General features: G+C 37.8%; 2 protein-coding genes across 3 annotated transcripts; both read right to left on the reverse strand.

The window, feature by feature from the left end:
• Positions 1-271: 271 nt before the first annotated feature.
• On the reverse strand, positions 272-4,766 carry LOC113773190 (glutamate receptor 2.5-like). Of its 2 annotated transcripts, XM_027317766.1 has the most exons (6): positions 4,288-4,766; positions 2,670-3,752; positions 2,419-2,585; positions 1,964-2,276; positions 1,422-1,810; positions 272-1,202 (listed from the first exon to the last, which is right to left on the reverse strand). In XM_027317766.1, exons 1-6 carry the CDS (start codon positions 4,610-4,612, stop codon positions 633-635), a joined length of 2,847 nt encoding a protein of 948 aa, XP_027173567.1. In that variant the 5' UTR covers positions 4,613-4,766; the 3' UTR covers positions 272-632. The 2 variants fall into 2 exon arrangements, with proteins under 2 accessions (XP_027173567.1, XP_027173566.1); XM_027317765.1 differs by having other exon boundaries at positions 2,419-3,752.
• Positions 4,767-7,256: 2,490 nt separating this feature from the next.
• LOC113772942 (diacylglycerol kinase 7-like) lies at positions 7,257-19,551 on the reverse strand. The gene is made up of 6 exons (XM_027317439.1): positions 19,512-19,551; positions 18,702-18,771; positions 14,930-15,007; positions 14,068-14,155; positions 7,823-7,939; positions 7,257-7,689 (listed from the first exon to the last, which is right to left on the reverse strand). The coding sequence occupies exons 1-6, from the start codon at positions 19,534-19,536 to the stop codon at positions 7,531-7,533; spliced, it is 537 nt and encodes a 178-aa protein (XP_027173240.1). The 5' UTR covers positions 19,537-19,551; the 3' UTR covers positions 7,257-7,530.
• Between the last annotated feature and the right edge of the window lie 455 nt (positions 19,552-20,006).

Below are 20,006 nucleotides of genomic sequence, written 5' to 3' on the forward strand. Positions count from 1 at the left end.
TAATCGATCGATTAAGGAGTAAAAGAATAGCAATAATTTTTGGATTGGAACATTCGTGAATAATTGTGTGAAAACGAAAAACTGTTTAGAGCCAAATTGCTTCTAAATGAAAGTTGCATCTATGAGAAGATTCCTCATCTTGAATCAAAATAGAACATTGGCCAAGAAAAAAAGACAATCAATCCATCAATAAATATATACGACATGCTAAAATCAAACAAAAACATGACTCCAAGCCATTCCATTTGTTAGCTGAATGACTCCAAGCTACTTATTACACTATTAATTTCATTCCATTATTAGACACAAAGGCAAAATATGTGCCGTATTATGTAACCACACAATCCCTTCTCTTTTTTTTTTGGGTAGCTGCTCAAAACAACTCGACCATGGTTACAGTGAAAGATAAAGTAGCTGTCTACATGTATTGTACCCAAAGCTCTATTTAAAAGGCTAGAGCACAGGCTCAGTTAAAAGGTCTACAGATTAACCAGCATGAATAACTCCCGCTCATGTTTGTCCCGGATCATCTGCATCCCAAAAGCTGGCTGCAAGAACTATTTGCTGAAACCATTGAAGCCTGGGATTCCCTTTCTTTCCTGTCTGAAATATTTACATTACTATATGCTTATTCAAGAACCAGTTTGTCTAGCTGAAACATCGGTGCTTGTTTGATCAGTTAGCTGAACTTCCTGGATTGATTCACTTTCCACAGTTTCATTAGCTTCACCATCTCTAGCTGGAGTAATTAGATGGCTTTTCCCTGAATCATGATCTATGCCTGGTCCTGACAAATCATTTACATTGAACTGGTCAGGCCCTCGAACTTCTTCTTCGCTAGATGAATCTCCATTGGAATCAGCATGGACCATTGAGCGACCCCTTGATTTGCCGTTTCTTCTGAATGATAGTAAAGAGAAACATTTGTGGCCATAAGATGTTGCCACTGCGACGATTCGACCAACTGGAGTCTCGGAGCAGAACAGTGCAAATATCAATGCTAAGCCTGTTATGATAAAAAGTCCTCCAAAGTTGTAAGCAGTTAAACTGGGGCTAGCTTTGTTGATTGCATCATTTTGATTATCAGAAGAGTATCTAAGTCCAAAGTTTTTCTGCTCTATTGCAGTCAGGTTTGTAGCTTCTGTCACTGCAAGGATTGCCCTTGAGAAAGGGACTACCAGTGGAGATCCTAATGGGAGTGCCTGGATCAACATTGTTAAATTACAATGTTAAATTACTGCATATCATCAGATGTATTTCAGAAAGAAAAATGATTTGGTGATGCAATTTTCTCGAACCATAAGAATTAGGAGAAAATTCTGTAGATTTAGAAGTAAATTATTGCCATAATAGATAAATCATCGACATCGAAACGGGAAAATCAACCTAACAGGAAGAGAGAAAAGGGTTAGATTACTCACAAAGCCAAATCCATCTGTCCTGTACGTAGGTCCAACTATTTTGTATTTGGAATCATATCGACCAAGAAACAGTTTCATATAAGGGATTTCATCAAAAATGGCATCAATTCCTCCATTTTTGCTGCCATTAGACATGGCATCATGATATTCATCAATGGTTGAGTATTCTTTGATCCTTGACGAATTAATGTGGAGACGATTTATCAAGAAATCCCTCATAAAGGTACCTGATTGGCAGCCAACGTTATAATCATCGGAAAATCTGAAATCAAACTGGTCTACTGTAAACATTGCTGATAAATTTGCTGTATAGCTCTGCATCAGGATGAAAGCCATGAACAACCATACAGCCAACACAAACCTCGACCACTTGTTGACAACCATATTCCCTGTTAGCAGCAGAAGGTAAAAGCTATTTCATTTATTTATTTGCAGAAGACATAACACAGAACATAAAATATGTTCTTTGTGTAATAAAGGCATGGAAAATGAAAGGCACATTTTGGGATGTTCACTAGAAATTGAGAGCTATGGTAACTTACTTTCAGGAAAAGCGAGAACTGCAATTGGAAACCAAAAGAGCAAGCCAAGTTGCTGTTCATGTGGTCTAAGAGAATCTGAATCCTTCTTTGCTCGGTTCTCTAATATTCGAAGGACTATTCCAATAAAAATGCAGATACTGACAATCGTTAGCCAAAGATCCCAACTAAAAGGCTTTTTGAATACCCACATGTCTTTCTCTTTTTTGGGTTTAACCACCATAACAGTTCCGGATTCAGAGTATGGCAGTGTAAAATCAACATATTTTGTCCGGTCAGCCAAAATCGTTGTGTCACCAACCACCATATCAAAAGTCTATTTCATCATCAAAACGAACGAAAAGCTATATCAGAATGATTGTATACTTATTCATCGTTTATATATGTCAATTTACCAAGCATCCCAAAACTGAGTAACAAGTAGAAAGAGAGAGAAGTAGAGGTGAGAAGATACCAACCTTGCCTAGTATGTTTTGAAGAAGTTCGTCATATGTTCCATTACTGAGTCCACTTTCATTTGTAAAAGGAATAAATTCATAATCAACACTGAAAGGTAGCTGTTGCAATGCAGAAAGGAATATGTCTATTGAATAACCAGAGACTTTAACCTGCTTTGTCTGAGGATCTGTTGAAACATTGACAAATTCAGTGAAACCATTTTTCTTAGGGATCCCCACTTTTAATCTCCCTGTTGAAGGAATAGACCAACCTTTTGGCTGCTTTACTGAATCTCCAGGCCAGACAATGCTTTTTAATTCCTTTGTGGAAGTTGAATATTTCAGGCGACCTGTTAAAGCTAATTTTCGTGTTATTCCTCCATCCGGTGTCCAATAACCTATTGCTCTGTCTCCAGTTGCATAAACATTGAATATCTCCAAAGGTGAAGGTTTCAGCTGTCCATCAATTAAGTGGAACTCTCCAGACAAGCCTTCAAATGTTGTATTTTGGAGCTCTCTTAGAAGTTTTGGGCCCAGTTGAGAAATTCTCAGATTAAAAATCTCACTTCCATTCTTGCTGTTGCCTGACTCCAAGAAGCCAAGATTTACTGGTCCAATTTTTTCCACCGCCATCGCTAATGCCCAAATTGTGTCGTATGCCCATAAACCATACACATTTAGCTCTGTCAATGTACTCTCGGGTTTCATCAGAAGCATATTCTTCTTCCACCTGGTTTTGAAATTTTCTAGATTTCTTGATGCTGGTACATAAGACCTTAGGCCTAAAACACCTTCCATGGAATCAACAGCATCAGAATCGATAGAGTTCATGAAATTTCCTATGCCATCAGTAATGATCCAGGCATACCCTTCACTTGTCATTCCGGCATGTTTGGCAAGAAGAAAAAGCCTAGATCCAAGTTCAGAATTCATATGCACCAGGAAGACCCTAGTCTGCATTGTCTTCAGTCTGTTCAGTTCTTTCCGAATGTGATGGTCTGCAGCTGATGTCGAGATTGGGACCACATAAGCTGCTTGAATGTCATCCTTTTGGAATGCATCATATATCCTGGAAAGAAATTGACTGCCATAATCAGAATCTTCATACAAAATGACTGCTTCATGCCATTCAAATCCTCGGCAGAGGGCAGCCAGAGCTTTCGCTTGGTTTGAATCATCTGGTGTTGTCCGAATGTAGTAAGGACTTTGTCTGGAGGAAAGAGATTGACTTCTAGCACTGAAGGATATAACAGGCACATGAGCTTTTCCTCCTAGTTGCACCACAAATTCATCTTCTGTCAACATTTGTGGGCCCAAAATGCTATGCACTTCTTCATTCTGCATCAATTCAAAGACTGCATTCCATTCCAAGAAAACAGTGTTAGTCCTGGTAAATTTTTGTATTTTACATCATTGAGAACTGTTTCACATAGTACGATTTGTATGCTCCAATGAAAATTCAAGGTTGTGTATCAGAGTTTAATTTCTTTCATCCAGGATTATATAGGGGAAGACTTTGACATTTCTTTCCATCAATAAAATCTTTTGGAGGCTTTCAAATACAAAACTTTGATAGTATTAACATTTCAATCACCAAATTGAACGTGTCAAATAAATATGATTCAAGTTAAGGAGTAATATGTATGTGGAGGAAAGATGAGTTTTAGAATCATAATCAGAAGAGAAAGAACCTCTATGCATACCATTATGCATCGAGAAGCATTATGGAAACAACAAATGAACACTGACGACTTCAATAAAAAGGTGATACATAACCAATGCTGAGATGGAGGAACAAATATTTGCAACTGCTAAAAATAGGACTTCAATTATGGCAATGATGTAGCAGCAATAATTTCAAAACTAGAAGCACAAATATTCCATTATAACCTGCGGATGCTCCATCCAATTCATCATGAGCATATTTCGTGTGAAGAACTAATCTCGTTTGATAATCTGAATGCACAGCATAGAAATCCGAGAGCGCCATAGAAATGCATAAATCTGCCATGGCTCCCATGGAAGTATTGTAATCAAGAACTGTTCCAATGTGTACTGAGAAATGAGTTGGTGCTGCAGTTGCATTCTTTCCTTCATCTCCAGCTGCAGCAGTAGCAAATCCTCCATCCCACATCAGAAAAAATATCACGTACTTGAAGGACAGGAAGCGTCTGATAGTAAGCATGTTGAAATTGCAATTTCTCATTAGAGGCATTTTTAACTTTTGGCCCTGTTGCTCAAAGTCTTTTTCTTAGCCTTATAAAGAATTAATGATAGTGTATTTAATAGCCAATCTAAGGTTCCATCAGACAATTTTGGGATGATATATATAGATTGAACTTCTCCTTTTCCTTGAGGAAGAAGAGTACTTGAACCACATGGCAGCCCTGAATTCGATTCTGAGAGCTATAGTAAGGAAGTACGAGTCTTTTTCTGCCCTCCTTCCTACACCCCCCCCCCCCCCCCCCTCCTCCCCCGGCGGGGACCCTTTCTCCCTCTCGACAAGTTGACTAGGAGAAGTTTGACGAATTCAATATTCAGTATGGACTATGGAGCCCGTAGCAATTAGAATGGTACAATGCGAATGCACTTGGAAATGGGAATGGGATCTCATGGAGCTTGAAGTTTCTTGGAAAGTAGGCAGAGTAAGGTTTGGACCAGGGAATTAACACAACCATTTCTGAAACTGGCATTAGACAATTCATGCTGTTCTACAAAGAGAGTTTCATCCAAATTTTACTGGGCATTTTGATCATGTCTCCTTTAGGAATATTTCAATTATAGTCTAGTCAAATGAAATTTCCGGCAGCAGGCAGAACACATTCTAGAAAATAATTTAGCCGAAAATTCAAGAAATTAGTTTGACTCCAAAATTTAGCCTAGAAAGCGTGGCATGCAATATATACAGCACTTTGAGACACTTGTGTTTGGAATGCACATTATTTACACCTTATTTACATACACTGACTTGTTTGCATCATTAACACATTTTTCAATCACCTTTTTATCTCACATGCATATATCACAGCAAAAAAAATGTTACAGTAGTATTTTTTCACAAAATTATCTCAAATAATTTACTATCCAAACACACAAGATCGATCATTTCCTGCCTTCTTCGTGGCATACTTGTTTCGTGCTAACCTATTATGTCATCTAGGTCATGGTCGCAATGCATTGATAATTAGTCATCCTTTAATTTTATATTCAAGCAAAGTTACAATTAATGAGCCAAAGATTCCACCATATTTGATCCTGCAACTCCAAATTCTATGCATCAGTAACATCAACTAACTAATTTTTTCTTGATGCTAACATCAACTACTCCCTTGTCACAGTTGCATTGGTGTTGTGATATGGGCAGTCAAAAAATATATGGATGGCCTGCTTGATTTGATGAGAAATTTCCGCAGATGTTACCCCATCATTAATTGTCGTCACGTACGTAACTACAAAATGATCCTTCCTCTCCTCTCTAGCTTATATATTCGTGGTTGAGATTCAAACAGTACATAGTTTGCATTCGTAGATAGGACAAAGAATTTCTTTCCAAGGAAATTTCCCATCCAGATCCACAAGATGTTTTAAACGTCGTGATCTTCAAGCCATCATCTACAGAAAGAATTATAGCCTTTCAACATCGTTGGAGTTTGGAGAGCCCAGGCTGTCTTTAAGAATTAAGAATTGAATGTAGTGCTTCTAACTGCCAATGGAGATTGGCCACACTTTAGTAGCTTGATACCATGGAGATTGCAAAGAGACGGAGGATTAAGTAAAAAGATTAAAGTTGGGCTTCAAATTCATGAATCTAAACGCACACGCGCGTAAATCAATATCCACATATATTAATATTGTCATTATTATTACTAGAGCTTCATTTTCTTTGATGAATTTCGGTGAAGAGATTATTTGAAACGATATTGTAGATCTTTTTGTGATGGGATGCATGTGAAATTAAAAAAAAAAATAACTATAAGAGGTGCAAATCCAAACAAACCACTTTTGTACCTTGGATTGCGTAAAGTAGATGAATAGGACTACGTGATGGAACTAACTATGCATGAGCCTCCCTAACTCGAACCGGTTTAGACACGATCCAAAAGTAAGGATAAGTCAGAAGTCTTGATGCTACTGGCTATCCATCCAAAAATCTTATTCCTAGCGGCCACGGCAATGGCCAGAAAGAAACAAAAGATTGAAACCTATTTTTTGTCATTATATCTCCAAAGATTCCAAACCGCGTGTATACCCCACCTATGGGGAAAGGTTGCTTCAATTCAATAATATTTACCTAATGCGTGTGTTATAAATCAGTTAGACTCAAACTCAAATATTCGATTCTGAGATTTTTTAAATCTATTCATGTTTTCATGTGGTCATCAAAAGCAGCTAAAATCTTTCACAAAAGTCTCTGTAGAAGCTGCATTTTGCATTCAACTTTTTCAGTCATTTGTTGTAGAACACATCCTGACAGTCTAAGTTCTAGAATCTGCAAAAAAAACAAAAAAAAAATGGTGTACCACATTAAATCTCACCTTTGTACGGAACTAAAAGCTCCGTTCTCTCGAGAATTCCTCTAATCACGTTATTATTTTTCTTATAATCACGTTATTATTGTTTTCTCGAGAATTCCTATAATCACATTATTATTTTTCTTTGTGTGTTTCAGAATTGATTACAGTAAAAGAATCGACATATATTTCTTATAAAAGAACAAGTCTACCAGCCACAAAAAAATCAGCACACATGATGGTAAATTTAATCGTTCCCTTCCCATACAACCAAAAACTGTACAAGTTAAACAAGAGTATGAAAACTCATCGTACCAATAGCCTCTAATATTTGAGAAATACTAAAAATTTATGAAGTAAAGCAAGAACTTTGCAATTCTTTGATGAAATTATAATATTACAAAGTCTAATGCAAATGTGAAACTGTTGCAGACAAACAAGCGTGCAACGGGGACTTTAGTTACAAGGGTTGAAAACTGCGGTGTTTGTACACAAATAGCCAAGGCAGTAAACTTTATAACATTAGGTTCAAAGGGAAAAAAAAGATTTACAATAATCACAGGCAGACAAGCTCTCGCAATGTCATTCATAGTTGTCCAGAAAACCAGAGGAGCTGTTGAATTTAGTCTCCATGAACCATAACTGACTGAAAAGGTACCCTCTTCATTTCAACAAATGTCGAAAAATCCTTGTTTATTGGCTGTTTCCATGGCTCACCATCCATCTGCATGAAAGCTTCTTTCCATTCTCCCCCTCTGAGCTCAAAACGAATAGCTGAAGCCTGGAAAAGCCATTAGAACTAAAGACTTAGCCGACTGTCAAAGCAAAAATTAACTCCAACCAGCAAAACCTAATTAAAGTGCTGAGGTCATGACCATATTATTTTGTTTGTGCTAACACTCTGCTTTCAGTACCTGTGCAATGTGTTTGGCAGAGATCACTTCAGCCATAACCATTGAAGCATGCCATCCATGCTTCAGACCAAAAATTTCTAGCAAACCATCATCAGCATGCGCTTCAACGAAGCCTTTCTGAAAAGTAACAATTGAGGAGAAGGAAACCATATCAACATACAATAACATGCGTTCTTTGAGAACTATCTACGAAAGCTTCAAATCAAACAGTGTGTGTGTGTATTTCAGGTGAACTTATGATTTAGATGCAAGAAAAAGGCAATACAGAAGCAGCAATTCAAAAGTCGAAAACAGGGAAAATATAAAGAAGTATCTGCAATCTACAGCAACTATGTATAACCATTTTAAAATGTGTTAAGAAAAGGTGAAAGTAGAAATAATTACACAAAGGTTTATGTTGCACTTTTGGAACTAGGGAGAAACAACAGTTGGAGCTTTTTTGCAAGTTCTGCTTAATACTCTTAATCTGGATTTTAATTACAATTATAGTTGTTAAAGTCCAGCCACAGCAGCAATTCTTGACTTCTTGCTGCAGCCGCAATTCTTGATTCTTGACTGTGGCAGAATTTTGTAATCCCACATCGCCAGAAGCTGAGGGAATAGCCTCCATTGTTTCCTATAAATAGAGAAGGCCTTTGAGAAGTTTAACTTGCACCACTCAAAGAGAGTTATATGGGCTATTAGCTTCTTGAGTCATTTAGCCCATTCAGTTAAATATTTTAGGCTCTCTTATTTTGAGTTTAGGAATATTTTCTAAACTCTTTTGTAAGTGCCTATTGGCCTAGGAACCACTTTCCTACGGCTTTTGTATTTCTTCTTCATAGTAGAAATATTGCTCCTCCCTCGCCCGTGGACGTAGGTCAATTTGACCGAACCACGTAAATCTTCTGTGTCTTTTAATTGCTTTGTTATCCGTCTTTATATGGTCGGTTTTACCGCCTAATTATTATATGGCCGGTATCTACCGCCTATCTATTATATGGTCGGTTATACCGCCTACTTTGTCCTAACTTGAGTTTGTCTATTTCCTGGCCCGGTCCTAACAAACTGGTATCAGAGCTGGTTGTTATATTTTGCAAGACAGGTTCATCTGGTGGGGTCCGTCCATCCTGTGGGGCCCACTCATCCTGTGGGGTCCGTTTATCTGTGGGGCCCACTCATCCTGTGGGGTCCGTTCATCCGTGGGGTCCGCTCACCTTGTGGGGTCCGTTCATCCCGTGGGGCCCGCTTATCTCGTGGGGTCCGCTCACCCTGTGGGGCCCGCTCACGAGACTTGCATATTTGTTTGGCCAGTTTTTTGAGACAAATTTCACGTTACAGATTTTGTGGCAACAATGACGATAACAAAGACGGTTGTCGAGAAATTCGACAGGAATGTCAACTTCGGAATGTGGCAGCTCAAGATGGAGGCCATTCTTGTTCAAGACGGAGTTGATCTAGCGATTCACGGAATCGAGAACAAACCAGAAGATGTAAAGGATGCGGATTTCGCCGATATGGATAAGAAGGCCAGATCCAGCATAATCTTAAATCTCTCCGATGAGGTATTGCGTGAGGTAGCAACGGAGACTTCGGCCAAGGCTATGTGGGATAAATTGAAAGTCTTGTATATGAAGAAGACAGTCGAGAATCGGCTATATTTGAAGCAGAGTTTGTATATGCTTCGAATGTCTGAAGGTACATCTATACTCTCCCATCTTGATAAATTTGATTCCATTATTATGGATTTGGGGAATATAGATTCGAAAATTGATGATGAAGATCAAGCCCTATTACTTTTGTGTTCCCTTCCCCAATCTTTTAAGCATTTCCGTGATACTATGATTTATGGAAAGGAAACAATCTCGTATCGGGAAATTAAATCTGTATTAAAATCTAAAGAGCAGATAGATAGAGATATTACTGGGGAAACTAGTGGGAGTCAAGCCGATGGCTTGTTTGTTCGGGGTAGATCTGAAAAGAGAAACACAGAAAATAGAAGTAGATCCAAGTCCAGACATAAAAATGTGGTGTGCAATTATTGTAAAAAGAAGGGCCATGTTATTTCTGATTGCTTTAAATTGAAAAATAAAGAAAAGCAAAAAGGGAAATTTGTTGAGAAAAATACTGAATCCGCTGAGGCTAGTATAGCAGCTGATGAGAATGATGGAACTATTTTCTGTGCAACGGAAAATAATTTTAGGTCTAACAATGAGTGGATTTTAGATTCGGGTTGTTCATATCATATGTGTCCCAATAGGGACTGGTTTTCAACATATGAATCAACTGAAGGTGGAGTTGTCTTAATGGGCAACAACGCTGTTTGTAAAGTTGTTGGCAAAGGCACAATCCGAATTAAAATGTACGATGGTATTGTGAGGACGCTCACAGATGTTAGACATGTTCCAGATTTGAAGAAAAATCTCATCTCTTTGGGCACTCTTGAGTCTATCGGGTGCAGGTATTCAGGTGGAGACGGAGTTCTCAAAATCACTCGAGGAGCTCTTGTTGTTATGAAGGCACACAGATCTGGTACTTTGTATATTTTGCAGGGATCTACTGTTACAGGTGCTGCTGCTGTTTCAACATCATCTTTGTCAGATACAGACATCACCAAATTATGGCATATGCGTTTGGGGCACATGAGCGAAAAAGGCTTAGGCATACTAAGCAAAAGGGGACTTCTTTGTGGTCAAAGTACCGGGCCATTGGAATTCTGTGAACATTGTATTTTTGGGAAGCAGAAAAGAGTCAGCTTCAGTTCACCAGCAATTCACAAAACAAAAGGTACTCTCGATTACATTCATTCCGATCTATGGGGTCCTTCTCGTGCTCCTTCTAAAGGTGGTGCCAGGTACATGTTGACTTTCATTGATGATTATTCAAGGAAAGTTTGGGTCTATTTTCTTAAGCATAAAAATGATGTTTTCCTAACTTTCAAGCAATGGAAAGTTTTGATTGAGAAGCAAACAGGAAAACACATTAAGCGGTTGAGAACAGATAATGGCATGGAATTTTGTGGAGGTGAATTTAATGAATTCTGCAAGAATGAAGGAATTGTTCGGCATCACACCGTCAGGATGACGCCTCAACAAAATGGTGTGGCCGAACGTATGAACAGAACTCTTTTGGAGAGAGCAAGATGTATGATCTCCAATGCAGGGTTGACAAACGACTTTTGGGCAGAGGCGATCAATATGGCCTGTTATATTGTCAACCGTTCTCCTTCTGCATCTCTTGATTTCAAAACTCCTGAGGAAGTTTGGTCAGGTACTCCTGCTGATTACTCCAATTTAAAAGTTTTTGGGTGTCCAGCATACATGCACGTGAATGATGGAAAATTGGAGCCTAGGGCTAAAAAGTGCATTTTTCTTGGGTATGCTTCTGGGGTGAAAGGATACAGATTATGGTGTCCTGATCCCAAATCTCCAAAATTTGTGATCAGTAGAGATGTTACTTTTGATGAATTGTCTATGTTATCTTCTAAGAAGGAGTCTTCCAGTCCTTGTACTACTGATAGTACACAGAAGCAGGTGGAGCTTGATATTGGCAGTTCTGGTCCTTCTCAGACCAAATCTTCTATTCAAATGCCAGTAGATACACCTGAATCTACTGTTGAAGATAGTTCTGAAGAAGAAGAGTATTCCATAGCCAGAGATAGAGCAAGGAGAGACATTCGACCACCACAAAGATATGCAAATTTAGTTGCATATGCTTTGTCTATTGCAGAAGAAACTGATGCAGTTGGTGAGCCTTCCACCTATTCAGAAGCAGTTTCTTGTGATGATTCTGCAAAGTGGTTGATTGCGATGAATGAAGAAATTGAATCTCTTCATCGTAATGAAACTTGGGTTCTTGTAAAGCCGCCGTCAGCTAAGAAAATTGTTGGATGCAAATGGGTCTTCAAGAAGAAGGAAGGTATTCCAGGGGTTGAAGATGCAAGATATAAAGCACGATTGGTTGCAAAGGGCTATAGTCAGGTACAAGGTGTTGATTTTAATGATATATTCTCACCTGTTGTTAAACATAGCTCTATTCGTGTTTTGCTTGCTTTAGTAGCCATGTATAATTTGGAGTTAGAGCAGCTTGATGTTAAGACAGCTTTCTTACATGGCGAACTTGAAGAACAAATTTATATGAGACAACCCCAGGGTTTTGAAATTGAAGGTAAGGAAGACCATGTTTGCTTATTGAAGAAATCCTTATATGGATTGAAGCAGTCTCCAAGACAATGGTATAAAAGGTTTGATTCCTTTATGTTGGGTCATGGTTATTTGAGGAGCATGTATGATAGTTGTGTTTACTTCCGGAAGTTAAATGATGGTTCTTTCATTTATTTGCTGCTTTATGTTGATGACATGCTCATTGCTGCCAAGAATTTGTCAGAAATTCACACTTTGAAACTGCAGTTAAATAGTGAATTTGAAATGAAAGATTTAGGAGCAGCTAAGAAAATTCTTGGCATGGATATCAAGCGAGATCGAGGAGTAGGAAAGTTGTTCTTGACCCAGAAAAATTACCTTGAGAAAGTTTTGGAGCGTTTTGGCATGAAAGATGCTAAACCAGTATCTACTCCTCTTGCTAGCCATTTTCGGCTATCTGCTGCTCAATCACCAAAATCAGATGAAGAGGAAGATTATATGGCACGGGTTCCTTATTCCAGTGCAGTCGGCAGTATTATGTATGCAATGGTTTGTACTCGTCCCGATATTGCACAAGCAGTCAGTGTTGTTAGCAGATATATGTCTTGCCCTGGAAAAGCACATTGGCAGGCTGTGAAGTGGATTCTCAGATACTTGCGAGGTACTTCAAATGCATGTTTGGAGTTTGGAAGAAATAATAACACTTTGGTTGGTTTTGTAGACTCAGACTACGCTGGAGATCTTGACAGGAGAAGATCACTTTCAGGCTATGTATTTTGCATTGGCGGTTGTGCTGTTAGTTGGAAAGCTACTCTACAACCTGTCGTAGCTTTGTCTACTACTGAAGCAGAATATATGGCTGTGACCGAGGCAATCAAAGAAGCCTTGTGGTTGAAGAGTTTATTTAGCGAGCTAAGTCTATATCAAGGTGTTATTGATATTCACTGTGATAGTCAAAGTGCCATACACTTGACTAAAGATCAGATGTATCATGAGAGGACGAAGCATATTGATGTGAAGTATCATTTCATTCGGGATATCATTGCTGAGGGAAAAGTCCTTATTCAGAAAATCAATACTAAGGACAATCCAGCCGATATGTTTACGAAACCTCTTCCAGTTTACAAATTCAAGCAGTGCTTGGATTTGATTGGTGTTCATTGTTGGTGATTTACGCCCATTGGGGCTTATGTGGAGAAGGTGGAGAAATTTTACTATTGTCGATAGTGGTACTCAAAATTATGCCAAGGTGGAGATTTGTTAAAGTCCAGCCACAGCAGCAATTCTTGACTTCTTGCTGCAGCCGCAATTCTTGATTCTTGACTGTGGCAGAATTTTGTAATCCCACATCGCCAGAAGCTGAGGGAATAGCCTCCATTGTTTCCTATAAATAGAGAAGGCCTTTGAGAAGTTTAACTTGCACCACTCAAAGAGAGTTATATGGGCTATTAGCTTCTTGAGTCATTTAGCCCATTCAGTTAAATATTTTAGGCTCTCTTATTTTGAGTTTAGGAATATTTTCTAAACTCTTTTGTAAGTGCCTATTGGCCTAGGAACCACTTTCCTACGGCTTTTGTATTTCTTCTTCATAGTAGAAATATTGCTCCTCCCTCGCCCGTGGACGTAGGTCAATTTGACCGAACCACGTAAATCTTCTGTGTCTTTTAATTGCTTTGTTATCCGTCTTTATATGGTCGGTTTTACCGCCTAATTATTATATGGCCGGTATCTACCGCCTATCTATTATATGGTCGGTTATACCGCCTACTTTGTCCTAACTTGAGTTTGTCTATTTCCTGGCCCGGTCCTAACAATAGTCACTAATGTTAAAGAGCTCACAAAATAATAAATAGATCAAAGGACTACAACATGTCAACAATTAAAAAAATAGAAGTCCAGAATGGTCAACCAACCAGGTTATCATTTATGGTGATAGATGACCTACAAGGGTACCACTAGCCCAACACAGTGCAATCGATATAATGTTTATGTTGCATCAAAAAAAAATTTCTCAATTATAAGAGAACCATTTAGTCTTGCCAACCTTCAAATCTTTTCTGCAAGAGAGATGGTGAGGGGCACATCACCGTTCTTTTCTAAGCCTTGGGTTGGAACGACATTTACCTTTTCCAAATAGTCTGGCTTCAAATTTCCCCATGGGTTTCTTCCACTTCCATAACTAGGAAGATTTAGGGCAACTACAGATCTAACACTGCAACAAGAAATCATTGTTAAGCTAAGCATATGCAAATAACAGCCACAAACTTCAGTTATCAGTTGAAAATTGTGCTACATGAAGGTTAATAAAGATAAGCCACAATAAGAAATAACCGAATTGGTAAGGATGTCAAGTCAAATTTGGGGGCAACAGGCTCGCATTCCAAACCGACCCTACTACAAATACTGTCCGCTAAAAGAATCTTCTAGATGAAATGGCTTCTTCACACTGCCAGAATCCTTTGATTTGCTTACTTATCACTCGAGATCATATACAAAATTTGCATGAGAAACTTATACACCAGAAATCTGTTGGCCATCTTTGTGGATGTCACTTGCTTTGGAACAGCTTGTTGCAAGTAGCCGGGCTTAGTGGGGCATAAAAATCTTTAGAATATTTATAACCAATGCATGTTGAATTTTTATACCAAATCATCATGTAGGCATAAGTCAAGATGGTTAATCACTCGTGTAATTTCATTGAACTCATTACTCATCAATACTAGTCAGAATAACTTGCCTTGTATATTCAAAGAGATCACTGTACTTCAACGAATCCTTAAGAAAAAAAATATCTTTTTGTGTTAATGACTCAGGTACTTCTATTGATAGATTTCTTATCAACACTAACCATTAAATTTGAGTTCTGCAACATCTACAACATAATCTTAGACGTGCTAAATGCAATTATGTATCCGAGCATGAACAACAAATTGAGTTCTCAGAAACAACCATTAAAATCACCAAATATTTATATAGTAAAACAAACCTAGCTGGGATAGGGATTTGCTCCCAGTCTGAACAATTGACCTTCTTTATGTGTATCCTCAGAATGTTCTTCAGTCCCCTACATCAAAAAATGAATGGCAAATATCTAGTTAATTAACCAAGACAAACATACCTATATGACTAAACAGCCAATCTATACATAGCCTCAAAATACTTGTACAATAAGCAAAGCAACAACAGTATCAGATATCATTATTACAGCTATTATACTTCCCAATTCTGGATAAGTCAATATTGATTCTCAGAAGAAAATACAGGAAAAACTAACACAAGGAGTACACAGGCAACTATGGTTTAACCAGTTAAGCTGTAGGTTTTACAGAACATTGTGCTATGCTGACATGAAATTGTGTATGAAAGATATGGAAAACCAAACAAGCAGAACTGCAAACACATGAAACTCAAATAATAGCAAAAGACCTACTACTGCAAATATGGCAGATATAGTATCAACATACAAAAGCTACGTCAGTTAACAACCAAAAAGCCCTTGTTGAGGATGCTTCTTTCTCACAGCAGAAAGGAGAAGCTACTTTTACCATTTGTTAACAATGCATCCAAAGACTAACTGAAGAAAAACTCCCTCCTCATCTCTTCCAAATTTCAAGTAGAATATAAGACGCCCCCTAAGGCGAACCATAGGGTTCGGCGGACCGTCTGCCCAACTCTCGCCGGGACTCAGTCAGTCACTATAAGAAAAGGGCAATAAAACCCACAAAGCAAACGAAATAACAATAATTCCAAACTTAAACGTAAACTTATACACATAACCATCCCAGAAGCAATACAACTTATGTACAAAGGTTCTCTATTCTCCATACAACCAGCCCACAAAACATTGGGGCGAGAACCATAACAAAAGAGTCAAAAGTACTAGATCGGCTAGTCTATAAGTAGCTTCCGTCCTTGCACGACTTCCCCTGCTAAGGAAAACAAAAACTAAAGGAATGAGTTGGAAAGCTCAGTGAGGTTCCGCACACATAGGCAATAAGAGAAGCAATGCATTCAGTACATATAAACAATAATTCAAGTTACAAGTACAAATAAAGCGATAAACACATTCATGAAAAGGATACGGGCTCACAAGGAGCCATTCGTTCATTCATTCTCCTTTCATTCCCTTATGTCTCCAATCATTTGAAAATGCATTTTATATAAGTCAAACCCTCATTCATTCATTCGTTCATTCATTCATTCACCCCGTCCCTGGCTTTTGGCCAGGCTCCACCAACCTACAAGGTAATACTCGAGTATACCGAAACGTTCACCCAAGTCCCTAATCGCCCGACCGAGTCCGCTTCTGACTCGAGACGACCGGTAACAAGGGGCAATGGCCAGTTCAGCCCAAAGGCTTACATTCATGCACAAATAACATTTCAATCGTTCAATCATTGAAACTTTCACAATCATTTAGGCCGAGTGCGATAAAGTACACACTTGCCCCAAAAACTCGTTTTAGCAATCATTGAAAGCATTTAACATTTATCAATCATTCATACAAGCCATATAATCATGAAACATAACAAACAAGGAACACTCACCTAATAACGCAAAATAACGTGCAATATATTCTTCCAGATATTACCCTCGGTCACCGAGAAAACCTAAGATTTAACGAGAAAGAATATTACAAGTCATATAGCAAAACAAGTAAGTGAAATCAAGGAATTCGGCTAATCACGAGTAAAGCGAGTAAAACGGATAAAGGTGACTTTAAAGTGAAAAGAGTCCATTAGGGCCAGTGAATGAAATAACTAGGGTTGATAAACAAAACTAACTCCAAAAAGGTTATTAAGTTTCCGACGGAAAATACCTAACGAGAACAATTTATAACCCAACTTGATAGACTAAGAAATATTGTTTTCGAATGGTAAAATGGTCACATTAGTTGTCTTGCGGAAATATACAAATTTAACTAGAACCTAGCCCTCGAATCCTTATTTGAAAGACCCAATGAAATTCTCAAGGAAATACACCCAATTTGATACAAAATACATTTCCAAAACCACTTTAACTCATTCAATTTCCAAGAAAATAAATGAACGGCATAACAACAAACCAGAAAATGTAACTATAGCAAACCAGAAAATCAGGAAATGTAACTCATGTAACCCAACAACAAAAACAGTTTTGGCCTCCTAATGCGGTAATGGCACAAAATGCGCTACGCTTATCGGATGAGGGTGTAAGACCCACCATCTCGAAGCTAAAAGACAGGGCTACAACAATGTAGAAGGCCACTCAGTCCAAATCCTAGCACAACTAGGTCAAAAATGCAGAAACCAAACCAGAACCGTAATTGCAGGTTCCCAAATCACACAAAACTGTAATCAGTCCAAGTCAGTCTATACAGGTCCAAATGCATTGATTCCAAAGGCATATGATAGCTAAGACATCAAGATACAATTCATCAGAAGACACCATCATCAAAATCCAAAGCAATTCCAGTCAAAATGGCCAATTACAAGTGCAGTTCGCACATTCTGATCACCCAGAACAGCAACAGTAAAAACGGCATAACTCACTCTACACTACTCCAAATGCCCTGAAATTTTTCAGGCACTTCAAACTCATCAATACCTACAACTTTCATGTTTTAGCAAAGGCCAATTCGGCCTCCATCTAGGACCTAAAATTTCGGACAGAATGTTCATCACAAAACCCTTACTTTTCAATTTTTGGTCCAAAACAGAAATTGGTTGCAAATTCCTATCATATGCACCTACTAGAGCCATAGCCCCTTATTACCAACCATCAAAAACAACCACACCATCAAGATCATATGAAACCAGAAAATTCCTCAAAAAAAATAAAAACTTAACCAAATCACTTCAAACTAAGAAATAAACCACAATTTCTAACACAATAGCCACCATTAGGCATAAATTCAACATCATTAGGTGTAAGAGGATAGTCAATCATCACTTACCTAGTATACAAGAGAAGAGGAGTTGTAGACCACCTTAGCTCTTCCAAAAACTTCACCAAACTCACCACCAACACTAAATGGAAAAGTTGTATGGAATGGAAACTAGTTTATGTAATTGATTTAGATGATTTAAGCTAATGGAAAGCTTGAAGTTTGAAGAGGTTTTTCTCCTTCTTTGTGAGAGAGAGAGGGCCGGCTATGGAGAAGAAAAAATGAGGGAATTTTAGTGAATTTTGGAGATATTTAACTAAATGGGTCAAAAGGTCAAAAATTGGAATAGTAACTCTTAAGTCCTAACCAATATCATGGTGACATGTGGCACTACAATAAATGCATTCCTATCCTTTCTTTTCTCTCTCACATCAATCATTTCACACACTCTACTTATCTCTTAACACCCGATAAATTTTACACAGTATCCGGAATTTAACCTAATTGGCCGAATTTTTCCGAACTTTCGCACTAGTGGGTCCCACGTCCATATATTTCTTAATTTCTCAAAAACTCTCACTACTAGAAAAATCATCTAAAAACTATAATTACTCATAAAATTCACCAAGAAAATTTTCCTACGCCAGAAAATGCAGAAAACATGCAATTAAAGGGGAAAAACCCAAGGAAAAACATTAAGGAAAAAAATACGGGTTCTCACAACTAGCATAATATGAAAATATTGACATACATTGTATAAATTCAGAAGAGAGTAGATAGCAAAAGATGACTTTAATGCACCACTCCATAAAACTTTCACTCAAATTAGATGTGAACATAAAAGACAAACAGACAAAACAAAATCGCAAATCAGAGGAAATTACATCCTGACCTCAAACTTGGATCACTGCTGCACGGTGTGAAGAACCATCCTTGCTTGCAACTATATCCTGAGTAAATAACTGCAGCCGAAGAGGTAAGCAAAGACTATTTGCATGAATACAAATTCCACGAAAAAAGTTGCCATGTTTGTTCCTAAACAACAGTTAGGAAAAAAAAAAGAAAAAATGTCACCTTGCAAAGATCCAGGAAAAAATGGAGAAGATCTTGAACAAAACCATCATATTCACAACTGCTATGTTCTTTTTATATTTAGACATCTACTCCTGAGGTTACATAACCTTTGTAATTTTTGAGAATAATGCAGCCACAGGAAAAAGGAAAATCGAAAACACAAAAAGTCAAACAAAAAAATTGTTCAGAATTGAGAAAAAAATTAATCAACATGTTGAGATATATTGCTGCTTATTATTTCCACAAAATTTATAACAATGTTTGAATATCAAGTGCAATATAACGAGAAGAAAGGCATTTAAGATCTACAAAATATCAAGTATAGTAAATTCAAGTCCTTAGAAAACTTATATACTACTCTGTAGCTATTTTCAAGAAAGTTCAGATCAGCTGCAAATGAACCAAAGCAAACTTGCGTGGTGATCAACACAAGCAAAGCCTTCTCAACTTGTCTTTCGTCAAGCTTGAGCAGTTTGATTAGGTAGCCCAACAACACTAGGATCAAGTAATGGCGAATCTAATTGAATTTACATCTGCTATAATATTCGATACTACTTATTACTACAACATGAATATGAACCATGATATTATATCTGTCTACGTAATTCAGAAAGACTAGCAAGAGTACCTGGGATTGCAGCCACTAAATGCATCCTAGGATTGGATCAAGGTAACCATATGCATCTATTGTATTACATAAATAGCCCACTGAAAAGTTACAAGGAAAATAAAAACATGCAGATGTTTGAAAAAAAATCCCCAAAATGTCTCCACAGACGAACGCAATTGTTGATCTTATTTTTGATTGCTAATTCAAGTAAATTCAACTCAAGTAATTTGTATCTAAATTCAAGTCCACAAAATTGATGTGATATTAAAGTAACACCATGACAAAAATCGATAATCCATTAAAGCAAAAAAGCTAAAAAATTGAAGGAGCAGCTCACAATTTCTGACCGCCCCGATACTGTGGTTGTTCCAGTCAACGTGTGGCTAACTTGGCTTTCGTGAAGCATACTACTAAAGCATAAAAGCCAAAAAACTTTTGCCTCATGTGAATAAGATATTAAACTTTGTCAGTGATGCATATAAATTGCGCAACGGAAGGTGAATGGTGAAGATG

This window comes from Coffea eugenioides, chromosome 6, assembly GCF_003713205.1.
Source record: "Coffea eugenioides isolate CCC68of chromosome 6, Ceug_1.0, whole genome shotgun sequence".
In the NCBI taxonomy this organism is placed as follows: Eukaryota; Viridiplantae; Streptophyta; class Magnoliopsida; order Gentianales; family Rubiaceae; genus Coffea; species Coffea eugenioides.